We start from the raw sequence: 12,014 nt of genomic DNA, 5'->3' as shown, positions 1-12,014 counted from the left end.
GGCCAAAATAGCACTGGTGCAAACCTTGCTAACAGGACTTTTTAGATGTTTACACAAAAATGTACAGTTACTATTCCACTATTTTGAGGAACAGAGCCACCAGATTGCACTACAGCGGTCACTGCTACATAATCCAACACTCCTATGACACAGACTCCGCTGTGTGATCATCGTTGTCGGTTTTGGATAAGTACTGGTTGGGCATTTAGTTGCAAGTAGCCCGCCGGTGATAGCTTTTTTTAGGCTTGTGATTTGCCAACATGGCTTTAGGGTAAGGCTTATATTGCCACCTGTTGTTTTGACAGCACTTCAATTGTGTTTTTGCATTTTCATATGGAGGGAGAGCTTGTCTTTTATAAAACAGAGTTTCGTTACCAAGGAAAAGAGCAAGTATTTTATTACCTACTTTCCCCTACAATACTGCTACTGTCTACTTTAATGCTTTGTTCAACAGAGGCTCGAGAACTAAGCCACCACAAAGCCAGAACATACCAAGCCATTATGGATATGAGGATATTAAAATTTAATTTGTTCCAAAGTGTTTCTGTTATGTGCCTCCACTGTGGATGCAACTGTCTGATGAAAGATGGTGGCAACAAAAGTAGAAGCTGATTAAGGCCAGATAGTTAGTAGTTAGTCAAGCCATTTGTGTAGTGACACAATCTAATCAGTGGGCATGGCAGGAAAAAAGTTTCGCACTGTTAAGGTATCTGCTCTTGGAATTTCCCATGTAAACTCAAAAGGCTTCTTTCTCATTTGATAACTGTCAGGATTACATCCGACAAGATTTCTCAGATGACTGCTGATTACAACTTTCTAGAGATGCAAAAACACAGATCTTCTTCTGTTCCTTTTCATAAATTCTCTTCTTCTCTTCTTCCCACATGCAGGATAATGCGTATCCTTCCCTACCTGGAACAAGAAGCCACCATGAGCAACGTCACGGTTACCGACAACACTGAACCCATCAGCCGCACCATGAGTCCGGCAACCCCCAGCCCGTATACCTATCCTGTTAGTTTCCAGGTCTCCCTGACTGGCTTCCTCATGCTGGAAATCCTCCTTGGCCTGAGCTCTAACCTCACTGTTCTTGCCCTCTACTGTATGAAGTCGAACCTTATTAGTTCTGTCAGTAACATCGTCACTATGAACCTCCATGTGTTGGATGTGCTGGTTTGTGTGTGCTGCATCCCCCTCACTATTGTGGTGGTTTTGCTTTCCCTGGAGGGAGACACTGCTCTCGTCTGCTGCTTCCATGAAGCCTGCGTCTCCTTCGCTAGTGTTGCCACTGCTGCTAATGTGCTTGCCATCACCCTTGATCGCTACGACATCTCAGTCAAACCAGCCAACCGGGTGCTGACCATGGGCCGTGCCCTGGCCCTGCTAGCTGCCATTTGGGTGCTATCCTTTGTTAGTTTCCTCGTACCCTTTATTGAGGTGGGCTTCTTTGCCCAAGGCCATGCTGAGCTGAACCAGACAGTGGTGGAGAATGTCATCCACACTAACCAGTACTACACAGAACTTGGCCTCTATTACCACTTGCTTGCCCAAATTCCTATTTTCTTCTTTACTGCTGTTGTCATGCTCATCACCTACTCAAAGATCCTGCAGGCACTCAATATCCGTATTGGCACACGTTTCCACGCTTCGCAGAAGAAGAAAGCTCGCAGGAAAAAGCGCCCATCCATGACGGCCATGACAACACAACAGGAGGCCACAGACGGATCCCAGAGCAGTGGCAGCCGCAACCCCACACTGGGTATGCGTACCTCCGTCTCTGTCATCATCGCCCTGCGCAGGGCTGTTAAGCGCCACAGAGAAAGGCGAGAGCGCCAAAAGAGGGTTTTCAGGATGTCCCTCCTGATTGTGTCTACCTTCCTGCTGTGCTGGACGCCCATCACAGTACTCAACACAGTCATCCTGAGTGTAGGCCCCAGTGACCTGATGGTCAAGTTGAGACTGGGCTTCCTGGTCATGGCTTATGGGACCACTATATTCCACCCTCTACTCTATGCCTTCACTAGGCAGAAGTTCCAGAAAGTCTTGAAAAGCAAGATGAAGAAGAGAGTGGTGTCGATCATTGAGGCAGATCCTACCCCTAATAATGCCATTATCCACAACTCTTGGATTGACCCAAAGAGAAATAAAAAGGTGACATTTGAGGACAAAGATGCCCGACAGAAATGTCTGTCATCTGAGGATGTGGAGTGAAGGAACTCATTATCTTTATGGTATACAGTAAATAAAAGCAGCTAAAATTGACATCAGGTCAAGATGAAAAAGGGAAAATGTTAATCCAAAGCAGTAATGTAAATAATATGTGCAATAGAATGTACAAAAACAAGAAGTGGATAATTTATTACTATTTATTGAGAACAAAAGTAGGTTTCATAGATACACCATATACTGTACTGTAGATACTGCATGGCTTTTTGTAAAGGTAGCAATATACAGTACATTGTGTACATATATAATACATGTACAGCTTAGGGTGAACAAGGTATAGGAATACAAGGAGAGAAGTAGGAATTGTTATGTATATGTATATTTATAATAAATTTTGTGGTCATTCGCATAATGCAGCAAAAAGCTTCCTATTCTCCCCTTCCCCCTTCAAGTAAAGTGTTTGTGGTTCTGTAACAGCTGTGAGATTACTCCCATTCATCACCATGCCACTTGCTCTGACACCAGGCCCTGCAATCCCAAGTGACCACTGACCTTATTGCCTTGGAGCCCCCGGAGGGAAGACCCTCAGACTGAAATGAGACTAGGTATGAGGATGTAACAAAGACAGACAGGTCAAACATGGAGAGATAGGAACGGTGTTGCTATAGCTGAAAAGCTATGGGGGTACTGTTCACAATCACTGCTTTTAGAGTTTAAGAACACTTGCATTCCACAGGAACAACAGAACACCATGGTTCCCATCAATTGTTGGACATAAACCAGGCGCAATCAAAGCCTAGTCTGTTTCACTTTAACTGTCACATCTTTGAGCCAAATGGAAAATCTACAACTGCCTTATTTTGGTTTGATGAATTGCTCATGACTTTATGGTGGGACAGGTACTGTAACAGGGACAGCGTACACTGAACACAATGAAAATAACAAATATTGTTTTAATTCTCCAAGAGAATAGAACCCTCAGATATTATGTTTTCAGAGAGAAGTTAATCAAACCAAAGGAAAATGTTGAGAATATGGTTATATTGTGGTTATATAGTGTTTTTAGTAACACAAGCCTAAAAACAATGCTCTCCAAATAAGCAAATCCATAATTACAATAAAGAACTACTGCGAAAATCTTAAAGCCTAATAAAAGATTCTGTTTACAATACACAATAACAGATAATGTAGTTCTTCTTCGCTGCCTCTGTATGGCTACCAATAGAGCGTGTCGTCTTTTGTTTGTCACAAAATAAGACTTTTTCCCAAGTGGCTGCTGCTGGTAGATTATAATTCAGCCTGCCTTGTATTTTTGCCTCAAATTGTCTATGAACCAAGCTTGCCCTAAATAAGTTGGAATAATTTATTCATACATCCGAAGAAGAATTTCAATCGCAACAATCTACAAGGGAAAAAACTGGCAGCTTATTACATTCAGTCTGCACTCTAATGCTGAATCTGGATGCACAGGTACACTATCCATTAAAATATAAAGCCATGCTCAGATAGCCTGGCAGCTCACTTCATTACGATCCCTGGGTCAAGGATTACCATTCCATCTAAGATTAGGATATATACTGTGCACTCACATGCACACATAAAGGTACATATACACAAATGCAGATGCACACTGTACTCCACAGTATATCTCAGTAATGAGCTTATTATGTCTTTGCCGTCTCAGGTACAGTATAAAATTGTAGAGCCCTTTAGATCCTGAGAGCACAGGGCTGTTGGCCACCGGAACGATTACACAACCACGATCAGATGCTTCTCTGGCTGACAGTGTGTGGTTTGTAGCACAGCAGAGAGGGCTGATATGGGAATATTGATGCAGGCAAGGTCCTTTATGACCCTGCTGTAAACAGGCAGCGTGGATGTCACGGTACCTTGAGGGCATGTCTGTGATTGAAGTGGAGATGGAATCACAGCTAGCAACAGATTAGCCGACAGGGGAGGGAAAATGACCTATGAGATGAAACACTGAGCCAGAGGATACATTTAACACATATCTACATGAGACCAACTTTTAGAAGGGAAACTTCAAAAGTGGGGTATCAATATATGAATGTATAGACTTATTTCTGCTACCAGTATAACAATGATAGATAACAACTAACGGCTGTGTTCCATCCCTAATGAAAACATACTTCTGCTTAAATGTCAGGTACTATTCCAAACTTTATCAGTGCTACTGAAAAATCATTTGTATTGATTGCTTTCTAAAATTACCTCTCAAAGTCCAATACTATTTAACTAGAATTTGAGGCCGCAATTTGTTTTGCATCCTGATGTGCAGCCAAAGCACAACCAACATAGCCTGATGTTCTGACTGAATTGCCATTTTGTTAACATTGCATGCTTTAGCCTAACATTCGCCTTGCGGTAGTCATTTTCTGTTTTGACTTTTTGTTTTCTGAGTATTTTGCTCTCGCTAATTACTGAGACTGATGAATCAGCTCTCTCAATGTCATTTTCAGCTGACACTGAAGCTGTGGGAGTACTAGGTAGAAGGACTTAGCTTGAAGTTTGCCATGTTCATTGACTTTGTTTACATGCACCCTACCATTCCACTATTATTCAGAATAGGGAATTTTATAGGGGTCATGAAAACATATATTCTGCTCAGATATTCTGAATTAGGCTTTATTTAGACTGTAGCATTTTCCAATTAATACATGGGATATGCTGATTTTATTCAGGTTTTAGGAGCGTTCTTTGGACATGTATACAGCGCATTCAGAATATTTGCTACACACAACAGTTTGCAAGGCTGGTGTAGAGATCATGCACAAGAGAAAAACCCACATTTCTGGTCAAAAGGAGAAAACACACATACTTTGACACATTATGAAAGACTTGGGCATCAACGGGTTTTTGGATATCGCAGCGCCAACATTTCCATGAAGGTGGTGTGTTCAACAAATGAAATAGGGTGGCTGTGTTCAATCGTCGTGATATGCACATCTGCATGTAAACGGGAATATTAGCGGAATATTCATTTCCATTAGCCATGTAAAAAGTTTTGTAGGAATACTGTATTTTTGGAAAAAGGGAAAAAAACAGAATCAAATCGGTGAATCTGAAACATTTAGCAAATTTTTTAAGGTAGGCTGCAATTCAGAGGCCTGGAGCCAGTCCACAACTAACATTGATTCAACATCAGGAGGATGCACTTTTATTTATAACAGCACATTTCTGTCAAATAGTTGCAAATTATACTCCAGTACGCTCTTGAAATATTAATCTTAAATACTAGCTCTGTACCAAATTATGATCTAGAGCTTTGGAGTATAATGGAACATGGACATTGGGCAATGACCTATGACCTCAATTTTGTCACAAGCTCATTATCACGATGAAATAAAATTTAATTAGAAGATGCATTAAACAATTTTTGACCACCCAAGGCAATGAAAAAGCAACCAAGCCTTGACATACCCTTGCTTATCAAGTTTAGGAAAAAGGTTTTAACAGTGTTTAAATGCTACAAAATGATTAGCAAAATACAGAAAAAGCTTAAAATCTACGTGACAGACATAAACAGGATCCGTTTAGCATGTGACTGACTTGTACAAAAGCTGTACAATTTACAGTCTCATCTCATGTGTCGTTTTCCCTTTTTTCTTCTGTATATTGTATAATTTCAACATATCCAGTATTGTGAGGGGCAAGCATATGATTATACTCTCAACTGAATACCATGTGCCCTTATTGTTCTGATAGCTACCACATTGACTTCAAGTAGTGTCATGTTTTTGGCCCTCGTGGAAGCACTTTCATTGATAATGACATTTAGTATGGCTGCCACAGACACTAAACTCAAGGTCAACACTGCTAGTTAGCATATTGGATAGGTTAGCAGGTCACCACTATACATCTGTAACATGAGGTGACCTGTTGAAAAAAAAAACAGGTCAATACACTTCCATAGTCAATAGCAGAGGTTGGATGATTCTTCTCTGTAAGCCTTATTAGAATCACTTGACCCTGGTATGTCCTTTTCATTGTCCCCTATACTTCATATCAAGGCTGGTACTTGGTGCTGTCCCTATCACATACATTAGGTCCTTCCGTCTCTTACTCAATGGCTGCATCTCTTAGGCAGCCATTGCCAATTCAAATGGCATCTCTTCAGGGCCCCTCTCTATCCAGCAGCAGACACAGAATAAAAGCCTGGGAAATCACATTACTCTGTCCGTATGGAGCCTCTATTGGATTAGGTCAGCGAACACTCAACTGTAATTCTGCTATCGTAGAGAAGAAAAAAGTGAATTGAGCACACCAGTCAGCACAGCTTGACAAATTGTTGGTTGTGGTCATTTTCCAAATGCTACTCTCACCGAGCCACATTTAGAGAGATGGAAGGACACTTTGTGGAGTTGGGAGATCTGTGACTCTGATATAAAACCTATAATATCTGTAAAAGATAAGCTATGCCTCAGATAGAAACCAGGAATCAAAGGCAGACAGATACAATGGCGTATGACCTCTACCTGCTATGACCTTAATGGCATCATTGTGTGGTACTAGAGGAAAATAACACACCAGTCTGCCTTTAAATCATTGCTGTGTAGATTACTGTTCTCTGTTGGTGTCAGCACAGAGCAGACGTTTAATGGCACATCAAGTGCTCTCCTATATTATCCCCTCTACATCAGAGATCCAATGAATCCTGGGGCGTAAACAAGGAAAGGCAACTTTACATGATAAACCAGACAATGCAGAATAATGCAGAATGGGAAAACAATGGAATCACAGATTTCATATGAAGACAAATTGGGCACAGCAGAGTAAATGCTTATGTTTTCAAACGCAGTTACAAAGACTGTTAAATGTGTAAGAATTTTACTTTTGCCAAAATGTGCCATCATATTATAAAGTCTTAATTAGTGTGACTCGAAAAAAGGGACCGACTAGCATATTCTTATCGCACTAAACCAACAATGTGAAGGACAAAAAGAAGTCAAAAGTTTTGTGCAGACATGGCTGCATGCCCAGTCCCTTTATGTGTGCATTTGCCAGTTGGTGTGCATTTGTATGTGTTTGTTTGTGCATGCATCTATTCCACAATGTGTGTATCCTGTACTTGTTTGTGTATATGGCAGAATGTGCAGCTATGCCCATACAGTATGTGCACGCAGTCATGTGTCAGTCCAATTGTTTTATCAGACAGTGACAGAGTGTCAACCACTGCATGTGAGAGGGGAGACAGCAGAGAGGAGATTGCTGCCCTCCAGCTCTCCTCACAGTGATGACTACTGTCTGGTGATTATACCACCACTCTTCTCCCCACACAGAACGATATGAATGGGCCCACCACAACAGCACTCACCAACACAGCCTGGCAGCTTGAGTCTGACACTACATGGGAAGCATTTGTATTCACTAAAGCCAAAATAGACTATTACATTTTAAATAGATCCCATTCTCCTCCAGGTGTCCTCATGTCACAATAGAAATGCAATGTATGCAAATGGCAGAAATTATTTTGAGGGTCCAGGGCCTATTCATTTTCTGCATTTACAATGTCGAGCTTGGCTGGACTTGAAATTGTTTGAATTATCAGTGCAAAAGACAAGCACTAGCTCCCCTTTGAATAAAAAGTCCGGCCTGTGTATATAAAATTCTAAGGAGAGACGTTAAGAAGCTTCATTTTCTTACAAAACTACCAACCTCCTTTCATGAAATTCTGCTCTGCTGCCAACATCCAGTCAAAGCGAAAGATTACACTTGATAGAAACCTGATTAGATATTCATCAGATTAAATCACTTCACTTTCAATTGTGGGAGATGTAAAACGCAGAGATAAGGAGATATTGTTTTATTAATTGTTTCTGAGGTGAATGTGACAAGTAATCGTGACATTGATGACAGATGATATCACCCAGTCGTACTTCTTCTCCATAGCATTGGCAAATGATGGTTATTGTGATATTTAGATCCATCGCCATTTCTCAAAAACAAATTTGAAATGATTAAAATTGATGTCTATAATATGAAATTATTGTACTGTTAAATTATCCAAGCGACCCCTTTATTTCTGTGTTGAGGAAGGTTGAGACTATTGTTTAAGATATTTTGATTATTTATTTAGAAAGGGTGTGGGGGAGGTTAAAGACCCTCTTACGTCATGGTAGGTTACAGATGGACATTTCGTGTAGTTCAAAATTTAGCTGGGCGATAAAACGATCTTGATATGGGATTGTGATCAAATTTATGTTTACAAAGATAAACTTTGGACTTTTCAATCAATATGAATAGATCTAACAGCAGAAATAAACACAACAGCAGCCACTCAGTCTCCTGCCTCTCTGCCTCTCCTCCCTGTGTCGCTGCCTGTTTGCATGAGGGCAGGGCTGAGCTCCTCACACAGAGACAGTGGACAGCAGCTTAACTTCACAGCAGAGGCCACAGCAGAGGGAATAAACAGGTTTTAGAATATATTTTACTGGAGTCAATGTCAATGCTCATTGCTCATTATCTATAAGTGCAACAAACGGCCACATATAGACAGCTGAGACTGCAGCAACATGAGCTGAAGTGATTCATCCTTTATCCAAAGTTCTCAATCTGCCTCCTCCAGCCTGAAATAGCACTTGCTGTTTATGGATCAGCAAAGTGTGGAGAGACTTCTGCTCTTGTAATTACTAGCCATTAACATGCAGCATGCAGCTTTACCTTTGATCAGGTGTTTTCCTGCACTACTTTCTATGGAAAAATTATCCTCCATATTATGATCCAAGGATCTGACAGTATTCCAAGATGCATATAATTATGAACTCTGAATAAATGTTAACCTCTCTGATACCGAACATTAGCAACCCATCATCGTCGTGATTTGCACAGTGAACTGCACAACTCCCCCTCAACTCCTCTGACCATAGCTCTCTGTGAAACTCTGTTTTCTACCCTCTATCTGAGTGTGCATCTTGAAATAGCGTTGCTGGGAAACAGTCTATACGGCAAGGAAACTGCAAATATACTGTGAATTCATCATCTGGCCTCATTTCCTTATTCAACAAACACACTTATTATTATGCCACATATGTCTATGTATCATAATCCAAATGAGAGACATCGCTTCAACTGCAACACCCACTGTAAGTGGGATGCTTCTGAGTTTGGACTCAGAAGCAGTCTCAGAATCAAAATCAGTCATATCTACCACATCCAAAGAGATTTTTTACATAAGCATTCAAATGAAACACATCTTAAAATGTCCCTGTTTGTGAATAATGGTCCGTTCTACTATATGTAGCTGTAGCTTAATGTAAGTTTGCAACAATGTTTAAAACTGTTCAGTCATTGTTTAACTCCTGACTGGATACATTTAGAAATTATGTAATGTTGTGAATGTTGTCACCTAGGAGAATTTACATGTGTTAAATTCTTTATCTGGTCTATTTATAGTTCAAAGGGATAAAAAAAAATACACATGGAAATGAACAACAGCACTGATATGATCTTATCACATATGATGTATGTTGGCTAACAAGAAGTGGCAGTACAGAAATGCCATTATATATTTTGTCCAAGGACACTGACAAGTTACTTTTTCCAACTATAAAATGTTCTACTCAGTACATGTCTTAGTCACATCTCATCTGATATGTAAACTATAAAATAACATTACTAATATTAGTATCAGTCTCTATCCAGTATTGTTGGGCTCTAGCTCAAACCTCAGAATAATTTGGCCATTTCAAAAAACTAATTGCATATGAATTATATCATACCATAATACAGGTGACTTCAAAGAACTGTTTTTCAATATAATCAGGGGAAAGCTGCATTTTGCAAGACAAATGTGGAAACATAATGCAGTTACAGCACATGACCAAGTCCAGTAAAAGGCTACGAGGGCAACAATATTAGCTAACGAGCTAGGTGTAGTTTAATGTTAGCGTATGAGAAATGACAGAAGCTAAGACCTAAACAGTATTTACATGAAGTTCACTGTAGCGTTCTACATCTTGATTATATGTAACAACAAAAAAAAGGCCACAGTAATTATTAGAATATTTATTAGTTAATAAGAGATATCTTAACGTTAAGTGAAAGTTGGCCAATGGCAGCAGCAGTGTCACATCTTTTGACCGTTAATCCAAGCTAACCTGTCTCATAACTTCTTTACCTCCTCACCACTTAGTATATAATAAAGTGTACAAAGTGCTCTGCGTTTTTGTGAACATACTTAGTAAATATACATCTGTATTTGTTCTGAAAAAATCTGGAGTTAGTAAACAAGCAGCCAAACAAAATTACAGTTAGCTAAACAGCTAGCTAGCTCGCTAGCTAAAAACACTGACCTGTTTGGATGCGTCGCTTTTCATGAGCTTCAATCCCGTAACGCAATCGTCTGAGTCTTTCAATTTCTGTACGCGACACATATCCCCATTTGTGATCTTGACACCACCAGAGCTGTAAATTATGCCAGGCAGTTGCATTCATTGTTCTTAAAGCCCGCGTCTCCAAAGCTGTCCTCACGGTGCAGATCCATTAAAAGCCCGACAAAGTTTAGTGTTTGTGTTGGGATCCACCATCACACACCTGTGGCTGCTGAATTTCTCCTACAGCTTCTGATCTGCACTCCTAAACATGCGCCACCAACAGTCAAGGGAAGGAATTGCAGCACCAGTTGCAGATAATACTGCCACTTTTTATTTCTTGTGCCATCAAAAAATGAACTACAGGGCTTCAGTATCATTTAGTTCTGGTTGGGCCTTGTAAATGTACTAATGACATGAAGCCAGGTTGTTGTTTGTGTATGGAGTATGGGTTGACCTTGGTGTGGAAATACTCACCCAGCTGAGTGCTACTGAGATGGAGCTTAATATTAGCTAAATTGTAGCTTGTAGTACCCACACTTGCTTGAGGCTACAGGTGAGGTTTTAGATGACTGGAGACTTTGACACTGAGTCCATGCTGGAAAAACTCTCAGAGGGAAGTGAATTGGAGGAATGGCTTGGCTGATCTGATTGGTGACGCTTCATCATTTTACTTAGGAAGGAGCTCTTAGCTTTGCAGGCACTTTTCCTGCAATCTGGTAGACCATTGGGCTAAGACACACATGGGACCAATACAAAGCTCCTGATGGTCCCGACTGATGTGGGCTCACATCAACATGTTGGCTGAGTTGTTCAAAAATGAGAGCAACGAGGAGCATGAGACACCAAATTGCATATAGGCATTGCATGCCAGGCCATTATAGTGAAAAAAGCACCTGAGCCTGAAGGCAAGGCTCTCAATTTACAAGTCGATTTATGTTACAACTATCAGTAATGGTCACAAGTTTGGGTTGCAGCTGAAATGATAAGATCATGGATACAGGCAGCTGAAATGAGTTTCCTTTGCAGGGCATCTGTGCTACCCCTTAGGGACAGGGTGAGGAGCTCTGATAGACACGAGAAGCTCAAGTTTATGGAGTTTACATAGACCCCATTTTAAACCCTTAATACTCAATAGGGCCTGTCTTTCCTCACTTGCAACGAATGCCCTGGGATCACAATGGAACTGGAACCAAAAATGCATGTGGACATTGGTGAGCCTGTTCTTACCGTGCATTTGCTGTGAATAAGTAGATATAATAGATAATTTGCTTTAAACCAGCATTGGAGCTCTTTGGTTGCACTGTGACAGTAGTACATTTCTAAATGGTAAGCAGAGGTTGTGCATGCTCATACTTCTCTGGATCAAAAGAAAAAACAAAAGTTCATGAAACAATCTTATATAACGTTTAAGATATAATTCATGAAGTCTGTAAGCATTGTCACATTGACTACTGTGCCCGTCGGCACAGAAATGACAGACAATAAATAAAATGGATGGAGGTCTCATGTTGCAGC

General features: G+C 40.5%; 1 protein-coding gene across 1 annotated transcript; it reads left to right on the top strand.

The window, feature by feature from the left end:
• Positions 1-894: 894 nt before the first annotated feature.
• Positions 895-2,211, top strand: LOC121608474 (G-protein coupled receptor 22-like). Its single transcript, XM_041939765.1, has one exon. It carries the CDS (start codon positions 895-897, stop codon positions 2,209-2,211), a length of 1,317 nt encoding a protein of 438 aa, XP_041795699.1.
• Positions 2,212-12,014: the final 9,803 nt, after the last annotated feature.

Source organism: Chelmon rostratus, chromosome 6 (assembly GCF_017976325.1).
Source record: "Chelmon rostratus isolate fCheRos1 chromosome 6, fCheRos1.pri, whole genome shotgun sequence".
Taxonomy (NCBI): domain Eukaryota; kingdom Metazoa; phylum Chordata; class Actinopteri; order Chaetodontiformes; family Chaetodontidae; genus Chelmon; species Chelmon rostratus.
The sequence above is the reverse complement of the archived record's forward strand: the minus strand, read 5'-3'. Positions and strand labels throughout refer to the sequence as shown.